This window comes from Chenopodium album, chromosome 14, assembly GCF_948465745.1.
Source record: "Chenopodium album chromosome 14, dcCheAlbu1.1, whole genome shotgun sequence".
In the NCBI taxonomy this organism is placed as follows: Eukaryota; Viridiplantae; Streptophyta; class Magnoliopsida; order Caryophyllales; family Amaranthaceae; genus Chenopodium; species Chenopodium album.
In genome coordinates this window covers 53,373,875-53,400,828 of record NC_137847.1, presented here as the reverse complement: position 1 = coordinate 53,400,828, position 26,954 = coordinate 53,373,875, and the positions used below count along the sequence as shown (strand labels likewise).

The following is a 26,954-nucleotide window of genomic DNA, read 5'->3' as shown; positions in this document are numbered from 1 at the left end:
GGATTAGAATTACATAGTTGTAGACTTAAGCCTTATTTATATACTTCACTTACGGTTACAAACTTACAATGATATAAATTGAAGGGTTTTTTTTTTTCATCATATACCCTTAAGTTTTCACTTGTTCATCGTTTTTAAAGTTTGAAAAAAGCTACCCAAATACTACTTGTACCATTAACGCTACCAAATCGCTAACTTGCCAAACACATTTTTTAGCATTATTTAACTTGGTCAAAACACTAATCGTTACTTCAAACATTACCGATGAACATGGCCTTAAGCTACGAAGTATTAAAGTAGTTTTTCGTCCCATTGTCCTCTTCATATCTATTATTCCTTTTCACTTACCACTACATATCTATTACTCCTTTGTATGCACTGTACTTGGCTGCTAATTTGGGGTTGTGTAGTAATTGACAATACAAAGTTTGCAAAAGAATTTCTAGAGTTTTCGTATTAAAAAAAAGTTGAAATTTAGTGACCGACTCCAACAATTAGAGGTTGGTTTGCTATCAGAACTTCTGACAATAAGCCTGCCAAAAACAGAGCAAAAACACCCACAAATTGAGCAAAATTGATTATGAATTGTGTGTCAAAATTTATTGTTGTTATTTTGGTCTTTCCTCTTTTCAACCAATATGCCTCAATACTATGCACATTTCACCAATTATAACTGGTTAGTCGTTGGTTTAACTGATAAGGATTTGTTGTGCATTTATTTTCCTTCTTTCTTTTTCACATGACATTCAACTTTGTCTTTAACAGTTGAAGAAGTCGTGTTCAAACTCAAAAGTACAAGTTCTAATGCAATTTCATGAAAAAGATAGAAAATACAGTAGATTGGTGATTTAATCTAGGTAAAGATTTACTTCCGTAAAAAGGATGATTTGTTTCGATCAGATTGATGTGATAGATCATGAAGGCAAGAACATGAAAGTTACTGGCTGTAAAGGAGCCAAGTTTTTGTGAATTGATTTGTTTCTACTGCATAGCTTAATCCACACATTTCAAGTCATATCCCCGAGTTTTTAGATTAAACTACGGGCAATTTAGCTCAGTGGTAGAGCGCATCCTTGATAATTATGTACTTACGAAAGTCCTGTTATGGAATTGTGGGCTCTGTAATTATAAATGACCATGTTTAATAACTTTCCCCATTCTGTATATGCAACCAATTGAAGAATGACCAAGCAGCAATTTCTTAGTTGGATGATAATAAGATTTCTACTCAACCAGCTCATTTTCCAGCATATACATCCCATTAATATTTCATATGTACTAGTATTATTTTTAAGAATTACTGTAACAAAAATTTAGTAAAATTAGCTAAAGCCTAAATGTTTGTCCAATAATAAAACTGTGATCTGCACTATCAACTAGGAAAACAATCAAGGACTTACAAACTTGAAGCTAATCATTTCTTTTCGTGAGCTCTTCTAGCAACGGTTTCATTCCATCCTTCCTGGCGTGCTCTTTGCTCCCACATTGCGGTTATCTTTCTCTGTGCTTCTAAGGCTTCCTCAGCTCTTTCTCTTGCCTCCTCGCAAGTTTCCATGCCTGAGTTGCACTTATCTGCCTCTTTCTGATACTGAGACGCGAACTTCTTAGCTTCAAGCAACCCCATATCAGATCTTCGCTGGTTTTCTGAGGCTTCGGCCTCTTTTTGTCTCAGCTCGTCTGCCACAAGATCTGCAAAGTGCTTCTCCATTTCTTCACTAACCTCAGGATCATGCTTCATACAATCTGAAAAAGTAAAAACATCCAGAAGAATATCAGTACATCATCATATAATTTCACCCCTTGGCTTGAAGTATATCATGAATTTCGTAACCTTAAAAAACCCTAACCTGTAAATGATCTGTTCAGTCCTGTAACAAAAGCAAACAGATGAATCTGGTTAGAGAGTCGCGAGTTACAAGTGAGTCACAGATAAATCAGTTTTCTTGAGAATGTATTATTAAGCTTAACTAATACTCCTATTAGAGTTATAATGTAGTATAATTTAGAGCAAATTTCAGGTAAATGGTGGCTTGCCATATTCTAGAATATTAAGTATGTTTTAGGTAAAAACTAGGAAGATCCCATGTCCTAAAACAGATCTAACATGAGCAAATTGTATATAATTATATCATCACTTTCCCTTTAACAAAAGAATAAATGAAAAATTAATTACTCATATACAGAAAATAAAAATATTCCATTTATTAAACATTGTGTATATTGTATGGGTTTTTGGACAATCTCTTTCATACACAGGAGTGCCATTCCAAGAAGCCTGTTGCCTGTTGGTGCAGAGAGCCAAATTGTGTGGAAAATAAAAATCTATATAGAAAGCTATGATAATGATTAAAATTAAATCCATAAAAATGCAACATTCATGATCATCAAGGTTACAACATGTTACCGTTCAAAAAAAAAAAAAAGGTTACAACATGTTAATTACGAAAGTAATTAATGGAGGCCAAGATAATTAACTAAAAATAACACGGAATTTAATGTTTATATAAAGCACCTAGTGTAGATCCTATCTTAGACAATTATTTTTTGTCCGAATGAGCTACAAGGGCAACACCGACACAATCTTAGTCACAGATTTACCTACACATCCTAACTCCTAATCGTCTAATCGATCATGATTAGTAGAAACTAATGCAATGCAAACCAATTCATTAGGGTTATAAGAATGATTAAATTACCTCAAGGAATCCGTATAAAAAAAAAAAAAAAAAAAAACCTTGAGGAAGAGATAGAAAAGGGTAAGAGGAAGAACAATCACAAAGGCAAGGAGGGCAAGAAGAGGAAGAGTGAGAAAATGCGGCAAGGCCTTGCCAATAAAGTGGGGGACCCACAATGTAACCAACAACACACATCCCAAGAATTCCAGTTGCCATTTTCACCACTCTTGGGCTGAATATCCCATTTCCTCTCTTTAGATGTACCATTTTTTAACCAATCATAATGCTGCTGCTTCCTCTTCTTCTAATGATGTTACTGGAAATTTCAGATTTTAATCACAAAAAAGTTGCTTTTTGGAATTGTTATAGAATTAATGCGGTTTATTTTTTTTTTAATTTTTTTAGTTTTGGGCATCAAATTTGGATTTATGGGAAATTACCTAGTCAAATGTATATGCTAACAAAATGCCTAATCTTGAGCCAAAATTTTATAATCTGTCTTTATTAAAAAAAAAAAAAAAACATCTTTTTTTCCATTTCTTGATGTTTTATGTTTGGTTCTATGATTCTAACTACAGTAAAAATGACCAATGCCGGGTATGGCTGCACCCGGAAATGTTGGCACAAGCCCGGTAAATTTGGGCCAAGTCAGATTAGTCACCAGAGACTTTTGATGCTATATCAACCAATAGACAAGGAATAATACTTGAATACTCTTTTCATCATAAGCTTTTGGGATAGACGGATACTTACATCACAGAAGAGCATTTCACAATTGTTTCCTCCCATTTACTCACGCCACTCCAGCATACGCCTAGAGAAATGGCTGGTCTGCATCACTGTAGAAAGGATGCATTTCATAACCCATCATACTCATATCCAGCCACCAGAATCAGTCAAAGTGAATGGTCACATACCAGCTCATGTGTACCAATTAATGGTCAAAAAATCGGTTACAGAAAAAATGCGATCACACCTGCATATGTGCATAAACTATCAATATGTCAACATGTAAAGTGAATGAAATTGTAGAACAAAGATACATGCCATATTATATTTGTAGCGATTACTGATCAAAGAATCACTTACACAATAAAATCGTCCCCTGAATATATGCATAAGTTAACCATCCATATGTTCAATCAGTGTACTTTGATAAAATATTGGTCCCAGAATTTCAGTTCCCATTAGAGGGCCTCCGGCCTTGTAACCTTGGCTTTCGTATGCAGATCTGACAGCAGCTAGAAAATGATTCTACAAGCTGTAAATTGCTTAAATAATCACACTCTTGTCCTCAAATTAATCATCAAAAATTTGGTCAGTAAATATGTGGTGGTTATAGGACCTTGTTCACCCAAATAAAACATTATTTTCATTAATATTGTCATTCAAACCACTGTTACTCAGGTTGAACCTCAGTTCATCCATTTGATAACCTAATATATCCAGGACCCAAAACATTTCTTCATTGAGAGGATGATCACTCTGACCATTAAAAAATGCGGTAATTTCACCTTGTTGCTGAATATAACTCCAACCTGGGAGCTTTTTCAGTCCAAGAGCCTTCATTTGAGTCCATGCATCATTCACGCCCTCCCATCTCTTCATAGAAGCATAACTATGAGCCAGCTGTACATAATTCTCAGCACAAGCAGGTTTCAGCATCATGATATCTTTTGCAACAATATCACCAAGTATAGCATCACCCTTTATCCGACATGCATCAAGAAGTATGCCCAAAACATCAGCCGTGGGATTGGAAAACATTGTCTTTATGAAATTATATGCCTCTCCAAGCCTTCCAGCTCGACAGAGCAGATCAACAATGCAAGCACGATGCTCCAGTTCTGGTTTAATTCCAAAATCATGTATCATTGCATTGAATATCCTTAGACCTTCAGAAACCAGTCCATTGTGGCTGCAAGAGAAGAGAACAGAAAGAAAGATGACATGATTTGGTTGAAACCCCAAGTGTAGAAAATCCGAAAACAGCTTTAAAGCCATCTCCCCTTTTCCATGACTGCCATATCCAGTGATAATTGTGCTCCAGGAGACAATATCATGCTTCAGCATCTGATTAAAACACTTGTGAGCTATTTTAAGGTCACCACATTTTGAATACATGTCAACTAAAGCTGTACCAACCCTTATGCTCGACTGAGAAAAGCTTCTGGTGAGAAAATTGTGGATCCACTTTCCTTGTTGCAGTGCCCCTGTGGAAGCACAAGCTTGGAGTAGTGAAATAACGGTTATAGAGTCAGGTTGTTGGAGCATTGATCTCATCTCATTGAGCAAGCACAATGCCTTCCACAAATCACCATTTTGTGCATATGCTGCAACAATTGCGTTCCATGAAACTATGTCTCTCTCACTCATATTGTCAAAAATGGCGTAACTTTGCCCTAGAAGATCACACTTTGCATACATTGTGATCAGTGAGTTTTGAACAGGAATATCTAGAGTCATTCTTTGACGTAGTAGGTACGCGTGTACTGAAGTCCCAAGTCGCAGTGAACTAATTTTTGCACACGCAGCAAGAACTGTAGCTATTGTTGATGTAGAAGGAGTACAACAAGAATCCAGCATTTGACTAAAGACCATCAATGCATTGTATGCACTATCATTCTGTACAAATGCAGATATCACAGAAGTCCAAAGAATCACATCCTTCTCTAAAACCCTTACAAATACTTTAAACGCACTGCAGACATTTCCACATCTCGAGTACAGGACCACGAGTGAAGTTGCTAAATGTGCATCCACATGCAATCCACATGTTACAATCTGTCCATGAATCAGTCTTCCCAAATCAACATCAGTTTGTAAAGTGTCGGAGGCTCTCAAAAGAGCCCCGAATGTCTGCTGGTCAGGGCCGATACTTTCACTCCTCATTCTTTTAAACAGCTTCAATATCTCCTTAAAGTTCCCTGCTTGAGCATAACCCGAAACCAATGAATTCCACGAAACAATATCCCTCTTAAACATCACTTCAAATAAGTCCCTAGCAGCTTTAATTCTCCCACATTTTCCATACAAATTCAACATACAGTTAGCCAAATTAAGATCAGAACACAAACCAAACTGAATTACACTAGCATGTAAACACTCCAACAAAGAAATATCACTAACCCCAGATAAAATATTCAACATGGTAACAGAACTAGGTGAAATTCCCTCATATCTCATCAAATTATACAAATGAACCCCACTATAAACATCCCCAGAACGCGTGTAACACCCAATTATAGCAGTCCAAGGAACTACATTTCTCTCAGGCATTAAATCAAACACATTATGTGCATTCTTGACCCGACCAAATTTCGCATAAAAATTGATCAAAGAAGATGAAATATAGGAATCTGAAGAATACCCATGAATGATAACACGTTGATGTAACAACATCCCAAGTGAAAACTTGTTGAGAAAAGTGCAAGCTTTAAAAAGACAGGGGAAAGTGTGAGCATCTGAGGGAGTGTGGGAGTTGAGCATTGAAGAGAAGGTGGTGAGTACATCACGGTGAGAACCCGCCGAAGAAAGGCGGTTAATCGTTGAATTGAAGGATTCTGTTGTGGTGGAGGACGGCGGCAGTGGTGGTGGTTGCGGCGGTGTTAGCGGTGGTCTTATGTGGGATTTGAGCCTGCTCATTGGCTTAGGATAGTGAAGAATGATGGTAGTTTTTTTTTTTTTTTTTGACAAGACGAACTAAGAAAGAAAAAAGAAAATCAAAGAAAAAACAAAAACTAGTTATCTAAAAAGACCACATTAATAACCGACGTTGACGAGCTTGAAGAGCCAACCAATGGGCCGGAGCAACCCACCGCCGAGGGACTTTCCGAATAGCACAGGAAGTGAAATGACGAAGCAAATCCCTAATCTCCTGAAGCAGCCAGACACAAGAAATATCCCAACGGCCCTTCGCACGAAGATAAGAATGATGGTAGTTAAAATTTAAAATGTAGTTAAACGTTATGAGGAAATTGTGTTGAAATATTTGCTTTAAATTGTTAGGGGTTAGTTAGGTAATTGTGTTGGATTATTTGCTTTAAATTGTTAGGGAATTTGTTAACTCCTAAAGTCCGTTGATGTATGTTCGGGATGCTTATATTATACAACATATTTTATTGTATTACACACACAATTTTAATTATTGATCTTGATTGGTTGTTTATAACTGTCCATAGCAAAGCATTTGTTTGTTTATCTACGCATTTGTATTTTCACATATGTTATAAAGTACAAAAATAATAATAATAATAAATAGATTAATCTTTGTGTTTGAAAGAGGTGAAAAAACAAGCATTGAATGGACTCTTACCTCATTCTTAAGAGTGAGTATTTTTATCTTTTACTTTCTCTGTCTCAAAATGGTTTGAATATTTTTGTAAGATCTATTTGAACTATTTAAATATTTGAAAATGACTTTACTATAAATTAATATATTCTAGCCTCTTTCTGATAGAGTTATGAGAAAGAAAAGGTTTGGAAAGCTTGAATTAATGAGTACAAGAGTATATATAGTACATGAGTAAGCAATAAAATTAGGGCATGTACTCTTCAGCTTAATTTCAGTTCAATTCAGGTCAATTTCTAATTCCTTCTCTCATAAACAGTTCAGTTTAGTTCAGGTTCAATCAGTTCAGTTCAATAAATCAGAACAGCCCCTTGGACTAGGTACGTACATTTGTCTAGATACATTAGACAAAGTTATAGAAATCTTTGACTATCAACCAAAAGAGTAAATCGAGGGATTACACAACTAGCACAATAACTAATAATGATTTGAATATCCTTTACACTATCCACTACTAAAAAAAGTTGTGGCCTACTTCTTTCGCACTTTCAGTGAATACGTTTGACTTTCTTTTATCACATCTACATTTTCAACAAAAATAATTTTCTAATTTTCCTTATCACATTTCAATAGCTTATTGCCTAAAATGCCGTGCTCAAACAAGTGTTCTAACTATATATTATGGGGCTTTGGAAATTAGACGATGCAAATGCTTGTTCTAGATCATTACCATCTCCTTTTTTTTCTTTAGATCATTGAATATAAATACAAGAAGAAACAATTTCTAATTTTGGTATTTGACAATGTTATGACTTGGTAGTCAATCAATGTAACATGACCAGGTTAGCTCAATTTAGTAACTTAAAATCACATTTTATTATTCTTTAACAAACATGCTTCCAGGTGAGTATATGGAAATAATACATAAATTTGCTCAAACTATAGCCAACCATTAGCTTCATCTTTAAGCGATTTGAAGCAAAACGTGATTTTTTGGATTTCATATTAGTGAAGTTGTGAATCGGATCAGATCACTTGAATTGAGACATAATATATGAGTTCATATGAATCATATCTTCCATTTCACTTTAATAATTAAACCAATACGTAGTGTAATTTATGGCAATAGGTTTTTTTTTTTTTTTTTTTTTTTTTTTTTTTTTTTTTTTTGATGGTATCCAATCAAACTCATATTAAAAGTCCAAACAAAAAAATAATAATCACATGTGATCAAACTCTTCTCCAATACATGCCTATAAGGCTATAGACATTCGTAAATTTTCAACTTAACGCTACACCAACTCTGAATCTTATGAACAATTGAGCACAACTATAATTTTTTAACCACATCAATCGACAGCAACATAACATGAGATATACTAATGGCCTAATGCTATTTATATGAATTAATTCGGAATAAAAATGTGACAATCATAAAGTCAAACGAGATATATATGTAATATAATTAAATACGTAATCAAACTCTGGCCATAAAAATAGAAAGAAAGAGAGATGTATGCAAAAACTCTAAGCAAAGCACATTTGCACATGCATGCACAATCACAATTATACATATGTTTTTGTAACTAGCTTTGAATTATTGTATAGCAAATCTTCTACAATTATGCAAACATTGCGTTAATATATTTGCAAATTTAGGGGGTGTCAATTCGGATGATTGGATCGGGTCTGATATGGTCGGGTCGGGTCGAGTCAATTTTTAAAATTAAGTCATACTAAATTGTTATGTCCACGTGAGTCAAATCTGAATCGGATATTTTTCGGGTCGGTTTCGGATCGGGTCGGGTCGGGTGTGCTTTTGACACCTCTATTTGCATTCAGGTTTTGATCAGGCTTGTGATCGAGGATTATCTATTTAGATATTTTAGTGAATTTTGCCTCTTGCTTTTATTTAATTAGTTATTTTTTTTAACCTTTTGTAGTTAATGTCTAATATGTTTGCCAATATTGAATTGGTATATATGTTAAATTTTCATACCGAGTAATTTTATTTTCAAAATTTGAAAACAAAGGGGGCATAAATAACTAAATACTTTAAATTTTACAATAAGGGATGAAGGGAGTAATATACAATAAATGCCTTTGCTGAACATAATCGGTTTATTAATATTACAAAGTGTCTAACGAGTTGAAATAAATAAAATAACAGCAGTAGAAAAGTAAAGATTAAATTTCAAACAAAAAGCGTTGACAAGTACATCACAAAAGTGCTTGGCTAACGGCTAAGAAAACGACTAAGTAGGAAGTTTAAAAGAGATTTCCACGTAACTAATTAAATTAGGCTAATAGCCATTATATTGGTGAAACTAGTAGCTCTATCCAAGCTGTTAAATTGGCCAATTAACAATTATATTATCTTGTTCACATCAAAAAGTCTTGGATATTCCTTTGCTTTGAATAGATAGATATAGTGACAAAATCGAATAACCTTGTTATCTAACAAATATCTAGAATTTGAATGGTTACGTTTAATATCTTAAATTGCACAATTTATATTTGAATAGTTTGACATAGTAAAGTGATTAAATTTTTTTAATTGGTTGAACTCCACCTATGATGTGTAATGCACTAATGCGATTTATACCATACATACTCGAACATGTAATTTCGAGTTTTAACACCAGATGCCTTATCAGTTCACTTTATCAGGCCACAAATTAGCTATAATTCTCTTTGGAGAACAAAAGCTCAAATTATAGGAAATGAAAACATGAAAAATAAAATTTACTTATTAGAAGATTAAGTCATTAATTAAATATATGATTGCTAATTTCAAACAACAATAATAATAAATGTAGTGCATTGCCCGACCCCAAATACTATATGCTAGTTGCTAATAGCATTTGGTTGATCTCGCTTGGCTTTTAAAACAAATTAACCAAAAAAAATATAAGGAAGAGATATAATTCATCATATATGTGTTACAGACTTACAGATTAATAGCTTAACTTTCTCGATCTTCAAAAATATTTAGAGAAAGTAAATGGTCAATGGTGGAAATCCGGTTAGAGGTAGTCTTTTACCACACTTTATCTTTTATTAGGTAGATTTTTACAGTATTTTTTTTATTAGATAATTTCTCATAATTAATTACTAGTTTGTTGAAAACTAAATGCAAACCACGTTGCTTAGTTTCTAAAATTTATTTATAACAAATTAATTAAATACACATTTTTTTTATTCGAATGAGATACAAGACCAAACTGAGAAAAAAACGAAAAACAAAGAAACAACTAGCAGCTACTGGAAAACAAAGACACCTAACTACGGAGGACAAAGCGTGGCAACGCCACACCCCTTATATCCTCCTCTAAAATACGACTAACAAATATTTTTGTCGAACATGTTTAAGTGCGTGCTTAATTACTTGATATTGAATCTAATGAAGTAATTAATTAAATTGGTGTGCGTGTATTCTATGGCTTCATAACCATCCACCTTATATTAGCTTCATCCTCACTACTTCTCCCACATTCCAAATCGCAAGGAGCACTTTTTTCCCCTTTTAAAATTGCCATATGATCAAATGACATTAGATAATAATACCTTGTATGTCGGGGAAAAGAATAGTTTTGCTAGCTATCAAAATCTACATTTCTATAGGATATAAGTTTAATTAGTGTCCAAGAAATTTATTCCCTCTCTTAATGTTTTGACCACAAATTTGTAAGTATCATTTAGCTCTACTTTACTCCTTGGATTGTGTTGGAACTAGTACCAATAATATATAGATCAAAGTTTAACATATAGTTTAATGACATTATTATGATTCTACTAATAATAAATAGATACATATTGATACATAGAGTATGCTAGTTAGATATTGATTTATATTGTATTATTCCTGCTTATATATTATATTATATGATTGATAATTACTTGGCATATTTTAGTAGCTTTGACGTATAAGGTCAAATATATTTTCCACAAACCAAATTTCTGGTTTATTATGACTAAGACCACTCCACTAATTGCTCAAGCCGCCTAAAACGCTTGAATTTATTTCCCTTTGCGTACAACTTATATGCATGCATGTGTTTTATCTCTTGCCTATATATACATAGTACACATAACTGTAAAAATCACAAAACATACATTCATCTTTTATCTTATAATAGCTCCTCTTAGAGCTTAAATTCCATCAACATTATCTTACTTATTCAAATTGTCGAGAAAATATGAATTCATCTCTTAAGATTGCGATTGTCTTAGCCGTTCTCATGGCCCTTCTCATCACTCTTTCCTCGGCACAAACCAAAAAAGAGAATAAGAAAAACGATAAGAAAGGTGAAGAACTAGAAAGATTTGATTCCTATAAAGGATCGAGTAAGTTTCTCAATTCAAAGAAAAAACATCCATTTAGCCCATACAAAGTGATTGGTGGTACCGGTGCACGTGTCCGTTTGACATGTGATAAGTTCCCTAGGGTTTGTCATACTAAAGGGAGTCCAGGCCGCGATTGTTGTGGTAAGAGGTGTGTTAATGTCAAAACGGATAACCTAAATTGTGGAATGTGTGGACGAAAATGCAGATTTCCTGAGGTTTGTTGCAATGGAAGATGTATTAACCTTTGGTATGATAGAAAGAATTGTGGGGCTTGCCACAACAAATGCAAGAAAGGGAGCTTTTGCTACTATGGCATGTGTAGCTATGCTTAAAATGAGGGTCAATTATCAAACACAACTATATCCTAGCTACATATCATATTTTGGTAAAGAATATGGATGCATATAATTAATTAATTAATTAAGTTTTGATTAATGTTCATAATTTTCATACATGTTGGATATTAATTGATTTGTTAAATTGCTTGGAGCCAATAAAGGTGATCGATCCAGCTATTCTGGCTATTAGCTAGGTTGGTGGAAGCTCTAGCAAATAATTAAGATTGGTTATATTCTTTTTTTCAGTTGTATTTACTTTATTATACTATACTATGAATTAATTAAATAAAATTTTTATGTATACTATGGTTAACTATATTCTGTTTATTGAATGAAGTGTTGTTCAGTGTGATGTGTACTTGGTTAAGTAATAAATTACTTCTTTTATTTAAACATCTACAAGTATTATTTATATATGCTTCCTCTATTTAGAATTTGTTGTAACATTTTTATTTTTATACAAGTATATGTTTGTCAATTCATATATGTTTGTCAATTCATAGTTTCAAACATGCATATACTTGTATATGTAATTATCAAGGAAAATTAAAATAAAATAAAACTGATATTTAAATATATTTTGAGACACATCTAAAAGATTCTACATGATTATGTTTTCCATTAAGTGTAAATCACCAAAACTAATAAAAGTAAATAGTATGCGTACCGTGAATATAATATAAATCAAAAGTTGTAACTATTTCTAATCAGAGGAAATTCATAGTAACATTCAAGTTTATCATATCACAATTAGCTAGATTTATGACTACTTCGCTATATTAATTGTGATTATCGATCATATTAGCCATATTTTGGTCATTCCATATAATACCTATTAACTAGTTATCAAACACTTTTTCACAAAATCTTTGATAAAACTGGCCAGCTAACATAGTCCATCAGCAGCTAGCATCTAATACAATCAGCTAAAAACTACGTGTGGTAATAGCTAACCCCAAATTGCCAAACATAGCTAAAGGCACATAAATGATAAATGAATTGAATTGTACTCATTCTAAATCAACTGAATTATCAACAAAAAAAATGCGATCCTCCGTTGACCTTTTGACCCAAAAAATTATTTTCTAATACAACTTTATGTTGACTATACGCCTTGGGTTGGAATTGATTTGGTATATACAATAGTGTTTGTGAAATGTTATAAGGTGAAGTATTAACTAAATTATTAAATCACAAGATATATAATATAGATATGCATTATTAACTTAAGTTTATATGTATCGAAAATATATTTTGGCTATGTTTGGTCAACAAAAGATTAAAGAGCTTATAGTGGATTTAGTACTGCTGTTACAAGTTTGACCGCTCCAATCAACTAGATTTTGTGTTTGGTTGTGAGAAGTTTTGAACAGCTTATTCTCAATCCTCTAATCAGCTGATTGTGATATGAGACTTGGAAAGTCAGTTATGCCTCTACGAAATAGCTAGCTAGGTGCAAATTGGGACTTCTTTTATCCACTCCCAAAAAAAAAAAAAAAAAAAAAAAAAAAAAAAAAAAAAACATATAGTGATGTAGAATGGACCAAAAATGTGGTTTTTTTCTTTGCTGCTGCACAATAAAAACCATGAAGCCATAATGTGTAATGCTAGTAATAATTATTAAAAATTAAAGTTAAGTTTATACTAGAATATTCTATTCTCATTGGTTTGGACACCATGTGTAACTGGTGCAGTTGCTCTTACTTTCTTCAAGTACCATATGCCTGCCCCAATTCCTACTCCTGCTATTGATGCTGCTGTCACCGTTCCTATCACACCACCACACAAATATTAGTATTATATATCTACGTTCAAATTGGGGCCGCTGACAATCTTTAACACGACACAACAATGTAACATATATAACATAAATTGGAGATGAAGTTAGTCATGGTAATTCAAATACAACACGAGCACAAATAATTCTTGTCCTAATCGAATTTGACACATGATATGATTATATTGTTACAAACAGAGAAAATGAAGAACTAAGCAGAGAAAATGAAGAACAAAGAGAGAGAGAATTTTGGGAATTTTTGATCTTATTTCTGAATAATGATTAATGGGAAGAATACAAGTATTTATAGCATAGATATTTAGAACATAATATCTTAGCTCTAATTATTACATCATAACAGAATTCAGGTTGTTGTAACAACCTGCCAGCTAGGACATAATCAGTTATAACAAACTTGCCAGCTAGGACACTGATTCTTTAGAGGAAGTTTCTGGAACGAGCTTGCTTCTAGAATCTGAGTTGCTGTGAGAACACTGTAATGGCATTCGATTTATCAAATGTGTGGCTGTGAGAACACTATCACCCCAGAATTTCTTAGGAACTTTAGAATGAAAATACAAAGCTCTAGCAGTCTCTAAGAGATGTTTGTGTTTGCGTTCAACAACACCATTTTGCTGTGGTGTGTCAGTGCAGCTAGACTGATGAGAAATGCCATGGGAAATATAAAACTGTTTCATGTCTCCTTCACAAAGCTCAGGAGCATTATCAGTTCTGACATATTTGATAGTGCAACTAAACTGATTGAAAATCAAGGCAGAAAATTCTCTGAAAACTTTAGGAATATCAGATTTATTCTTTAAAAGAAAAACCCAAGTGAATCTTGAGAAGTCATCTACAATGGTAAGGAATTATGTACAACCATGATGAGTAGCCACTCTATGTGGACCCCAAACATCTAGGTGCAACAACTGAAACACACTAGAAGTTTTTATTTGACTATGCCCAAAAGGTAATCTAGGTTGTCTAGCAAAATGACAAACCTAACAAGTACAAACATCAAGATATGGTTTTATGTTGACCTCTGGTCTAACCTTATTTAGATGCACAAAAGACATGTGACCTAGTCTTAGGTGCCATAGTTTGGCAGAATCTAGAGCAGACAGACTAGCTATATTAGCAACAGCTAGATTTGAGTAAAAAAACTTGCAGTCTGGAACAACAGGAACAAAGGATTGGTCCAAGCAGTAGAGACCATCCACCAGCTTACCAAGCAGCAGTGGCATTCTCAGGGAAGGCCCCTGGAGATAGCATTTATCACAAGAAAAATAAGCCTCACATTGCATATCTTTGCAAAGTTTAGGAACAGAAATCAAATTAAATTGGAAGCCAGGGACATGTAAAACATCCTTAAGAAGAATGTTATGACCAGTATAGCATCTGGAGCATCATCAGTCATTTGTTTGTCCAAAAGAGACAAAAGCTTGTTATACTGCTCTGCTATAATCACAGGACTCTTTTGTTCTGAAATATTTGTTGTTTGATCATCAGATTGAGCTAGAGCAGCAGCACTCTTGTTTCTCCAATTATCTCTTGAAGGAAAAGAATTAGGATAGCCATGAACTTTCCAGCATCTGTCAATTGTATGACCAGTGATCTTACAATGATCACAAAAATATGGAGAAGGTCTTCGATTGTACTGATTCCAAGGACCTCTAGCACCACTTGATCTAGAATTACCAGATGTAGAATAACCAACAGAATTACCAGTTCTATTGAGACTGTTCTGAGGTGTGATTGCAGTAGAATTATGAATCCTGCTAGAAGTATTCTGTTCATAAAATCTTCTTTTGTGTGATGCTGCAAGAGCCGTTGCATCCTCAGTGTTAGAAGAATGAGTAGAGTTATAGACATATCTGTGTCTTTCATCTTGCATAAGCAATCGATAAGCATGAGAAATAGTAGGAAGAGGATATTGCATCAGAATATTAGCCCTGACTTGACTATATTCTTCCTTCAGCTTCATCAGAAATTGAGTTAGTCTTTGGTCTTGCTGTGATTTGAGGATTTTTCTGGTAATGTTGCAGTTGCACTGAGTACATTGACAAGTAGGCAGCGGATCATTAGCATCAAAATCATCCCAAAGCATTTTGATCCTGGTGTAGAATGTGGAAATATTCTCAGTTTCTTCTTGATGAATCTCAGCAAGTTGTTGCTGAATTGAATAGAGCTATGCTCCAGATGACTGACCAAAGCGCTCTTCAAGATTAAGCCATATATCTCTAGCAGTGTCAAAGTACAAAATACTCCTAGCAATATGAGTATCAAGGACCTGAATAAACCAGGAAATAAGAGTGCAATTGCACCTCTCCCAGGCTTTGAACAGACTTGAGGTTGCAGCAGGTTTAGCAATTGTTCCATCAATGAAGCCTAGTTTATTTTTCGCAGATAAACCTATCATAACAGATCTCTTCCAATCATTGTAAGCATTTCCATCAAATTTCATCAGAACAAGCTTATATTGAGAATCACTAGGATGAAGATAATATGGTGAAGCAGGATCTGAAGACGGATCAGAATTTTGTGTAGAATTACCAGAATTTTGTGAAGAATTACCAGCCATAATTCGCAGATTCAATATCAACAATATCACAATCGAATCAAAAAATACCTCAACAAATTTCTTCAACAATATCACGTAAACAAGCAAAAAATCCTCAAAAAATATTCCTCAAATCCAATCAATCAATCAAATCAAACGAATCTATATTCTCCAATTTCAACAAAAAACAACTCCAATAGAAGAGAATAATGCCGAAAAACGAGCAATGAATTACTTACAAACTGAGGTGAGAATTGCAGAAAAAATCAGTCGATCTTTCAACGAAACTTCAATCGAAGAACAAGCGAAAACAGGATCAAAAAAATGCGTTGAAGAAGAATTTCTGAAACGAACTCAGGTATCGTATTGCTCTGATACCATGTTACAAACAGAGAAAATGAAGAACTAAGCAGAGAAAATGAAGAACAAAGAGAGAGAGAATTTTGGGAATTTTTGATCTTATTTCTGAATAATGATTAATGGGAAGAATACAAGTATTTATAGCATAGATATTTAGAACATAATATCTTAGCTCTAATTATTACATCATAACAGAATTGAGGTTGTTGTAACAACCTGCCAGCTAGGACATAATCAGTTATAACAAACTTGCCAGCTAGGACACTGATTCTTTAGAGGAAGTTTCTGGAACGAGCTTGCTTCTAGAATCTGAGTTGCTAGCGCTTTTCAACATATATATATATATATATATATATATATATATATATGTGTGTGTGTGTGTGTGTGTGTGTGTGTGTGTGTGTGTGTGTGTGTGTGTGTGTGTGTGTGTATGTAAATAATGAGAAGGATTTTTGTGCATATATTTTGAAGAAAATGTGCAAAAGAAAAAATAACTCAAATTCCATGTGCATAATATTTGATTTTGCCGTATATTATATCTATTCCATATCATTCTTAATCTAGTGCAATTTTACACCTATGATGGAACTATAGAATAGTACTAGTCTAGCAATGATATTTCATATTTTTCCAACTATGTGCATATAATCACGGCTGATTTTGCAAAAAAAAAATTAACTTAAAATATGCATAATTTTCAAATCAAATGTGCATTATGTTTATGTAGAATGTGCATATATTTGATTGATTGATGAAAGCTTAATAATGATTTGAACTGAACCTGCAAATCAGACCTAAAAATAAGCAATAACCTCAACAAAAGTTGTCTGAAGTTATCTTATTCAATGATGTCTTCATAATTTAATTTAATTTGCACCAAATTTTTTTTTTTAATAATTTAATAAAATTATGCAACCAAGTGTTGTAATAATCAATTTCAACTGATTATGCTTCATTTAATTGATTAAAAAGTTAATAAAACAAAGACCCCATAATTCTTAGAGAGAGAGAGCTTGTGGAAGGAAGAGAGAGAAAAGGAAAAGTAGTGTTGGTTGAAAGTGCAGCAGAGTGAAAATTTTGGGACGAAAGTAAATTAAATGGAAGAGTGTAAATTAATGGGAGCTAAGGAGGTCAACGTTAAAGCTCCAATGCTCCATAATAGAGTGATATGCAGCAGAGCTTAGGTGAGAGAGATGAAGTAAAGTAACTCTTTTTTTTTTAAACCGTTAGATTGTTTTGTATGAATGGTTAGCATTCCTTCCTATCCTTCTCATTTTAAGATCCTTCTCATTGGATCCCAATGATAATATATATATGATAATATGTGAATAATGCAAAATCTAATCAAAATGAATAATACACTTTGTTTATCTAAATTAGCAATCTTAGTTTAAACCTAATAAGTAATTGAAAATTTTATAGTGGTCGATTGAAATATTTACCCGCGACTGCCTTAGTATGTCCACCGTGTCTTTCAACTTGATGATCTGCCACAATCACAAATACGCGACCATGCTTAATGATATTAAAGAGTTAGAAAATATATTTAATTTGTTGTGATACATATTTTATGTATGTTACTGTATTGGACATACCTTTACAATAAGTAGTGACATTTCTTTCCTCACACAAGCATAAAAAATCTTGGTTTGTGGTATTAAACCCACAAGTACCTCCTCCCTTAGCACGGTCTTGGCAACGAAGGCAGCTCGACGTGAGCGGGGTCTCAAAGTCGACCCTCACGCCATACTCGGGCACTTGATCATAGGGTCGCGAGGTGCCTAGGCCACCAACACTCTTCCAATGTACACTAGTATAAGTATCGCAATGCTTGAGCATCATCCTTAAGGATTCCGTCGCCTTAGGGTAGTAAGAGCAACAAGAGAGGTCTCTTAAGGCCTTATTGTTCGGGGCACATTGCGGGAAATGTCGGCATAGGTAGCTTGCGGGATCACACGTAGTGTCACAACGATCAGGGAACCTCTCGCAAAACATAGGCCTGAAATTTTTGATAATCAATTGTAAATATTAACTATGTACTTCTCGTGTTTGTTAGTTTGACTATAACATTTTGACTTTTGCACTATTCACATACTTAGTAATATGAAATTATACGGTAGGGAAACATGTGCAATAATATGGCATTTGTTACATACTTTATTGCCTTTATGATATAATTTCAAATTATTAACTTATTTAACATTCTGCATTGACACGTATAAAAGTCAAAACGCTGAAAAAGAAATTAAGATCATTTGAAAATATAAGTAAGCCGCACCTAGGTTCCATAATGACCTTATCCGGGCTGCAATTGAAGAAGAGATACTCATTCTGGTTGGATAGAGACAAGTGTGTGCTGCTGTCCAAGCTAAAGGGTCTAGTGGGCCGAAACCGGTCTTCATCCTTGCACTCCCACATAAGAGGGTCAGAGACCAAAATATGGGGATCCAAATAGCTAATTGACTTCACGAGGTACCGGCCTGAAGGGGTCCGGAGCTGGAGGACATCTCCGGAGCACACCAAGATGTGGCGGTAGTATGGACTACCGCACCCATCATCAATGGTTAGAGGGTAGTTAATCGGAATCCCTCCACAGGATGACCTGCAGAAGGATGATTGAGAAGAGACTAACACAACTAAGGTTGTTAGTATTAGGAGAGTGAGTATTTGGGTTGTAGAATTTTTAGGGTGACTCATTTTGGTTGTTATTTGTGTAAGGGAAAATTTTGGTTTAGTTTTTAATTTGGTGTGACAAAAAAGTTGAGAAGCATGAGTGTTATTGGGGTTTTGAGTCAAGTTTTAGAGTTAGAAGCAAAGAATCTTAGCACCGTTATTAGTTAATAGTACTAAGAATTTGTGTTATATATTTGCTTTAGTTCTCTTTATTCACTTTTTTGTTCTTTGTTCTCTAGATTTAATTTATAGCATTGCGAATGTTTTAATTCTTTATTAATTTACTAACTTTTGTTGCTTTTGCTTTATTTTTGCCAGAAGTGAGCACATAATATAAGCAGCCTAGCTTTACATAACTTAGATTTGTATGGTACAGTAATTAATTTCAATTACATATATTTAAATAAATTGCTAAAACAAGATCGATAATAGCGGACAAAAATCACTCGAAACAAATATATTGAAACACATCCAACTAAATAAAATTCGTAGAGGAAGTCACTTTTATGACCAAAAAAAATAAAAGCAATACATCCATAAGATTCATTATTTCTACGTAATTAAGTGCTTAAGCTTGTTGGGGAAACAAGGGAAGCATTAGATCACATGTAAGGTATGCATCCTTGCCCTTAGGTAAACCACGAATTTTAAATTTTTTTACCTCACCACTACGTAGATCACATTGAACAAACGTCACTCCCCCTAAAAATATTATGATTTTCCGTCCATCCTCCGCATAAGCGCAAGGCAGTGGCAGACTATACGAACATGACCGGTGGACACGATAATAACGCTTCCATTCACTATCTAAAACTTGTTTGAGTGAAATACGATCAACCAATTGAACCCACAATTGTTCCGAACCATGATGATTCTTGTTCATAGCCCAAATGCACATGCTATACTCATATACTTCGGGTGGCACATGAGGCAAAAATGCATAACGCATCTTGTAATTTACGACGTGTAAACAACCCCTTAATTCAACTAAATCCCAATTATTCTCCATAATTAAACTATAACTAGGTTGTGGTAAAGGTAGTTGATTATACTCTTCACATCCTAGGTCAAAACTAATAATACAAGTTTTATATGTACTAGGGTTATGATTATTACTTATCCAATGTAACGCATTATTCGACAAAATCATGCGTTTGTTACATGCATAACCAGAATGTGGTGGAGGTGGTTCGATGACTCTCCATGAATTAGTCTTCAAGCTATAAAGCCAACAAGTTTTGCCGCCGTCTACACGTGGAACATAGTAAAAAATCTTGTAATCGTGACCGACGCAATCATAACCAAACCCGACCAAGTAATAGTAATCGTTGTGCCTTGGTATCGACTGAGGTATAGTGTTACATATACCGGTAATTGGGTTATAAATTGAAAACCTTGTTGCCGATATTTAAAGCAAGCCATTACTCGAACCAACAAACCCATGAGAGTACATCTTATGGGTAGAAGAATAACGAATTAATTTTTTGAGCTTTAGAGAAGAAGATTGGAAATGTAGTGAGAAAATATCCAATGACCATAACAAATTATTTGAATTGAAACAACGGAGGGCAAGGGTATTCGGATTGTTTATTCGAATTCGACGTGTGTGTGATGCTATGAAATAAGTGGTGTTGATTTCATCGCGCCAACGCTTACAAACACACTTGAAACGGAGAAGAGATTTAGCCGGAAGCCTTTCGAGAATATTATATTCAAGCTCAAAAAGGAGGCGTCTAGTACTGCAATTATAAGATGTTACTGTATTCTTCTTCTTATTTTTCGACTGTAGAGGTTTAATTTTTGTGAATAATTTGAGGAACATTTGTGAACATGATGATGATGCGCTTTTAGAAGGTTTGTCGACAACCATAATTTGTCAAATTAAAGAACAGATAGAAACTTGGGAATAGATAAAACTGTGATTATTAAGTTAAATATAATATCAATTGATTTATATAATAACTAGTTTTGTGCCATGTACGATGCCCAGGCAGTTTATTAATTTTTAAGATAACTTTTTAATCTATATATTAAATTTTAAAATATATCATTGATACAAAATTAGTTAGCAATTGATGTGCTTTTGTGACGATTTGCTATCTAGTAGGCATGTAATGACATAAAAAAAAATTAAAAATTAGCAAAAAATAAATTAAATAAAAGAACTTTCAAAGCCTGTTGGGTTGACCCGAACCCAAAACTATGGGCAAGGGTTGAACATTTCTTGGCCCGTAACCAAAAATGACCCGATCCGAGATGACTCATGATCCGACCCTGATTGATAAGTCTACATAGTAATAGAATTATAATTGTGAAGTATATCATTTTAACCGATTAGTATATATATTAGAAATGGATGTTTTACGTTTTTAACTACTTCTTTCGCTCCAAAAAAATATTATGATATTAAAAATAAATTTATATAATAATTTTTTAGAATTATAATCTTAAATATTTTTTAAATAAAATTATAATTCAATCTATACATCTAAAATATTGGTATTTTTATCGAAAATAAGCTCTAAATTAACAATTTTATCCTTAAACTCTATCTAAATTTGATTGAAAATAGAATTTAAACTAATTTTTTTTAATCTTATGAAGTGTATCAAAATCTATCCAACGTGGCGTGACACTTAGCGAAAAGTTGAAACGCCAAGTGTCACAATCTCGTAGCCTGGCTAAAAATTTAGAATTATATATTAGTTATATGATGACATTTTAATTAATATGAGAATTTGTTATGCGTTAAGATTTGGTTTCTAATTATCTAGAAGATTAGTTACAATATTTATTAATGATTAACAAGAATAATTTGTGTATTTATCAATGCCTTATTTTTCTGCGTCTACATTTTTGTAAAGTTGTTTCTTGTTAGTTTGTTAGCTTTATCTTTTCCTATCTGTCAGTCAAAAAAAAAAAAAAAAAAAAAAAAAAACTTTAGCTTTTCCTAGTCAACTAGTCAGCTCCTAATGATATGTAAACGTTACCTTAGCTAATGTGTGGTTGTTACGGCTTAAAGATTATGAATTAGCAAAAGTGACAATTTAATATTACCTAATTATATGTTCACCAAAAAAATATTACCTAATTATATAGTACTCCCTCCATTTATTTTGACCAATATAATTGTGAATTATATCTAAGAAAAAATAGTCTTGTGGTACTTATTCAAATCGTCTCAATTGATAATTAAAAATATTATTGATCAATTAAATTTGTAACTTGGATATGTATATGACAGTGCAATTAATTTCAATTACAATAGTAAACATATTTTTATAAACAAGGTCAATAATAATGGTAGACAAAACGCACTCGAAAGTCGAAACCAGTCCTCAGTCTCCTCACTCATTATGTTCTCTTTTAGAATTATTTTTTTTTTTTACTATTGTAGAAACAAACTAAAAAGAATAGAGAAAATACTTTAATCACACAAAGGAGAATAGTATAAACAAGTAAAAATCAAACAAAAGAAGGGATTACCTTCATTCTTTAGTTGAGAAGAATTAAGTACAAGGGGAAACAAAAGAACTAATCCATGGAATAAGATCATATTTAGGAGTTACATAACCTCCATCAACCGGTAAACCACGAATTTTGGCTTTCTTAACCTCACCACTAATTAGATCACATTGAACAATGATCATTCCCCCTAGATCTATTAAGATTTCTCGTCCGTTCTCTAAATAAGCGCAAGGTCGTGGCGGACGATAATAACTTGGATTTTCGGAACCACTACGTTTCAATTCACTTTGTAAACACTTTTTGAGTGAAATACAATCAACCAATTTAACCCACAATTGGTTCGAACCATGATTGTTCTTGTTCATAACCCAAATACGAATGTTATACTTATATATTCTGGGTTTCAAAGCTAATTATTTATAGTACATATTATATTTTATGAGATGCAAACGACCCCGTAATTTAACTAAACTCCAATTAGCCCATGACCGCGAATCAATATAGGGTTGTGGTAGAGGTATTTCACGATACTTTTCGGTCTCTAGATCAAAACTAACTACACATGTATTAGATGAATCAGGATTAAAACCTATCCAATACAACGCGTTATTCGACAAAACCATGCGTATAACGGTGTGGTGACCACGACTTGGCGGAATAGTAGCTATTATCATGGGATGAATAATAATGAGATAATTTTTTGACCTCTAATGAAGAAGATTGGAGATCTAGTGAGAAAATGTCCCGTGACCACCTCTTATCATTTGATGAATAACTAAGACAACGGAAGACGAGTGTAGAAGAATTCGGAACTTGTCGAGTGTGTCATGTTATGATAAAAGTGGTGTTGATTTCATCGCGCCAACGCTTACAAACACACTTGAAACGGAAAAGAGATTTAACCGGTAGCCTTTCGAGAATTTTCGATTCAAGATCAAAAGGAAGGCGTCCACTGCTATAAGGTTTGTCCGCCATGATTATTAGAACAAACAAATACAATTAAATTTGGAGAAAGTGTGATTATCAACTTTGATGGTTTAAATTGATTAATATACTTCGTATGTATAATGGCTTTAATTGTAGGATAAATTTCATATACATATTAGAACACAAAGTCTTTCACTTATCATATTAGAAAGATATTGAGATATATTGTATCAATTAGGATATATTTTTGGTACTTTCCTAGTTGTTACCTAATTATCCTTTTTTTTTTTTTTTTTTTTTGAAGAGAAGTTTCCTAATTATCTTGGTATTAGAGTTCGTATGAAGTTTGTCAATGGTTTAAATAAGTGGTTTGGTTATGATCGTGTAAATCGAAAATTGGTTTAAATAGCCAAGTTGTCATTCATCATTTGACAAAATGTTCTTCCCACGTTTGTCAATGGAACACTTTGACCATAAATATTCATAAATTTATATTCATATAGCGCACTCCAATTAATATTAAAAATTGAGTTGATTAAAGGTTGTTCACTTTAGCTTAATTTCAGTTCAGTTCAGCCCCAATAAGTTCAGTTCTTAATTTCCTTCTCTCATATAATTTAATTATGTGCCTCATAATCACTAAATGGAACTAAATGTGTAGTATATCTTATTTGGTGCAACTAACTAGCTACTTATTAAATAATGGAATGCATGAGGTAATGAAAATGGAAATACTAAGAAAACAAAAAAAAAAAGTAATTACAAAAGATTAAACAAAAGAAAGAATTGAATTAACGTGATTAGTTGAATACGTAGAATTAATCAAGTACTATAACAAAGGGGGAACAAGGGAAGCAATCCATGGTATTACTTCATAATTGCGGTACGCATCCTTGCCATCAATAATAGGTAAAAAAACTGATTTTGACATTTTCCACCTTACCACTACGTAGATCGCATCGAGCAAAAGCCATATTCCCTCTATAATTATTAAGATTTCATGTCCATCCTCTGAATAAGCACAAGGCCGCAATGGCGGACAATACAAACGTGTTGTTGGTACATTTGAATAGCGGTTACGACGACAACTTCGTATCAACGATGCACTATTATAAACTTACAAACGATCAATCAATTTAACCCACGAACCATGATTCTTCTTGTGGTAATTCATTACCCATATACACAAGTCATATTGAACTAGTCATGATTTGAACACCTCAGCATCAATACTAAAACACATAATATGATTTATGAGATGCAAACAACCCCGTAATTCGACTATATCCCAATCATACATGACATGCTCTATAATCGCATGATATTTAAATTGTGGTAAGGGTAAATGTACTTGATGATACTCTTCACTTCCATCCAATGTACTAGGCTTACATACCATCCAATGTAACACGTTATTCGACAATACCATACGTGTTACAAATCCCGCAAGTACATAATCATTATTATTTAGCATAGAATGAGGTTCAATGTTTTTCCATGATATAGTCTTGAAGCTATAAAGCCAACAAAAAACACCGCCTTTGTTTAAAATACAATAAAATAAATCTTGTAATCGTCGTTGACACAATCGTATCCAAATCCGACCAACTCGTAACTGTGATGGTTGTAAATTGGTATCGACCGAAAAATATAGTTGTTATTACACGTACCGGTAACTGGGTTAAGGATCGTAAAGCTGGTAGGCCATATTGTGCCCGTGCCGTTATAATTATGTCCTTCTCGGAAACAAAGCAAGCCATTACTCGAACCAACAAACCAACATTCGAAAGAGTAAATAATATGTTTCTATAACAATGACTGGATAATATTTTGAGTTTTCCAGGAGATTGAAAATCTAACGAGAATATGTCATGTGACATTGACGAGTTAGGATTATACCTAGAATTACGATCAAGAATGGCGAAGGTAGTAGAGTTTGGTTTATTTATTCGAATTCGACGTGCATGTGATGCTATGAAATTGGTGGAGTTGATTTCATCGCGCCAACATTTACAAACACACTTGAAACGGACAAGAGATTCAACTGGTAGCCTTTCGAGAATATCAAATTCCAGCTCTAGAGGTAGGCGTTCAAGCCGTCCACTGCTATAAGAGGTTACTATGTTATTTTTCAATTTTAGAGGTTTAATTTTTGTAAATAATTTGAGGATTTGTGTACATGATACGTTTTTGGATGAAGGTTTGTCGTCCGTCATGATTTGTTTGTCAATGAACAGATACAAACTTGCAGGGGCAGGGCAAAGCATTTTGAGGCCTTGTGCGATTTTTAAAATTGGGCCCCTTTTGATAAAATGATACTTAGTAAATATTAATTTCAATTGTCACCTTACATGATAAATCTTTAATATTCTCAAGAGCGTTTTTAAAGCCAGTTATCTCAAAAATTCTAAGATATAGCAAAAGATATTATCATAAAAAAAATTCAGCAAGTTGTATTAAAAAACTATGTTAATTAATTTATAGACAGGATGTGATAAGTGTTTTAAACAATACTTGCCTATAGATTCTTCAACTAATCATTAATTATGTAAGCGAATTTGAAAAATAGAAAATTAGGTGTAATTTTATATAAGAAATTAAGGAAAATAAAGAGAAGTCATAAACCAAAAGACATTAGAATGAGAGTAGTAAAGATATGTTAAAGAGTATAATAAGAGAAAGAACGAAAAAAAGAGAAAGAAAAAACAAAGACTCAATACGAGTAGTTTTCTATGCAAAAATAAACAAAATAAAAAAATAATCATAGAAAGAGAAAGAAAAAAAAAAGAAAGAAATAATAAAGACTCATAGTTTTCTGTGCAAAAATTATTCAAATGGGTACATTTGGGAATCGAACCCCCTTACTTCCCATCTAAAACCCACTACTCCTTACCAACAAGCTAAGAAAAGCTTTAGTTAACATTGGACTCATAATAACAATTTATATAATTTTGGGGCCCCAATATTCAGGTGTGCAGTCGCCCAGGTTGCACCGCGCCAGCGCCGCCCCCGCAAACTTGGAAATTAAACTGTAATTATGAAGATTGATGGTTTGAATTAATTATCACAAATTTTTGTATGTGTATTCTTTTTTTTTAAAAAAAAAAACCACAACTCTTCTCTCTCCTCTTTTCTTAGCTTCTTCTCCAAGCCAAATCACACATCACCAACAACCAATCTCTACTCCATCCATTTTCTCTCTCCTCTTTTCTTAGTTTCTTCTTCAAGCCAAATCACACATCACCAACAACCATATCTCTACTCCACTTATTTTCTTCTTTGTCAAATTGCTGCAATTAAAGCCTGAAATTGTAGAAATTGGGTGTCAAATTTCTGTGAAAAATTGTGATTAATTATCCTTAAGATCATCAACAACATTTGAAGTAGTGAAATCGATGAGAACCAAAAAAATTTGAGCTCGTTTTCTTCGTGAAATCTTAGATTGAACATTCTACGTCAAAAATTGTAGGGTGTTACTAGTTTGGTCAGGGGTTACTTGTAGGGTGTTACTGATTTTGGTCAGGGGTTACTTGTAGGG

General features: G+C 33.4%; 3 protein-coding genes and 1 pseudogene across 3 annotated transcripts; 1 reads left to right on the top strand and 3 right to left on the bottom strand.

Moving 5' to 3' along the window:
- Window positions 1-1,414: 1,414 nt before the first annotated feature.
- On the bottom strand, window positions 1,415-3,080 carry LOC145578376 (uncharacterized). The gene is made up of 3 exons (XM_081635706.1): window positions 2,735-3,080; window positions 1,848-1,868; window positions 1,415-1,743 (listed from the first exon to the last, which is right to left on the bottom strand). The coding sequence occupies exons 1-3, from the start codon at window positions 2,940-2,942 to the stop codon at window positions 1,415-1,417; spliced, it is 558 nt and encodes a 185-aa protein (XP_081491832.1). The 5' UTR covers window positions 2,943-3,080.
- An 821-nt stretch (window positions 3,081-3,901) lies between these two features.
- Window positions 3,902-6,529, bottom strand: LOC145579585 (pentatricopeptide repeat-containing protein At4g04370 pseudogene; annotated as a pseudogene).
- A 4,636-nt stretch (window positions 6,530-11,165) lies between these two features.
- LOC145578375 (uncharacterized) lies at window positions 11,166-11,645 on the top strand. Its single transcript, XM_081635705.1, has one exon. The coding sequence runs from the start codon at window positions 11,166-11,168 to the stop codon at window positions 11,643-11,645; it is 480 nt and encodes a 159-aa protein (XP_081491831.1).
- A 1,606-nt stretch (window positions 11,646-13,251) lies between these two features.
- LOC145578374 (LEAF RUST 10 DISEASE-RESISTANCE LOCUS RECEPTOR-LIKE PROTEIN KINASE-like 1.5) lies at window positions 13,252-19,045 on the bottom strand. Its single transcript, XM_081635704.1, has 4 exons — window positions 18,627-19,045; window positions 17,944-18,347; window positions 17,791-17,835; window positions 13,252-13,420 (listed from the first exon to the last, which is right to left on the bottom strand). Exons 1-4 carry the CDS (start codon window positions 19,043-19,045, stop codon window positions 13,296-13,298), a joined length of 993 nt encoding a protein of 330 aa, XP_081491830.1. The 3' UTR covers window positions 13,252-13,295.
- Between the last annotated feature and the right edge of the window lie 7,909 nt (window positions 19,046-26,954).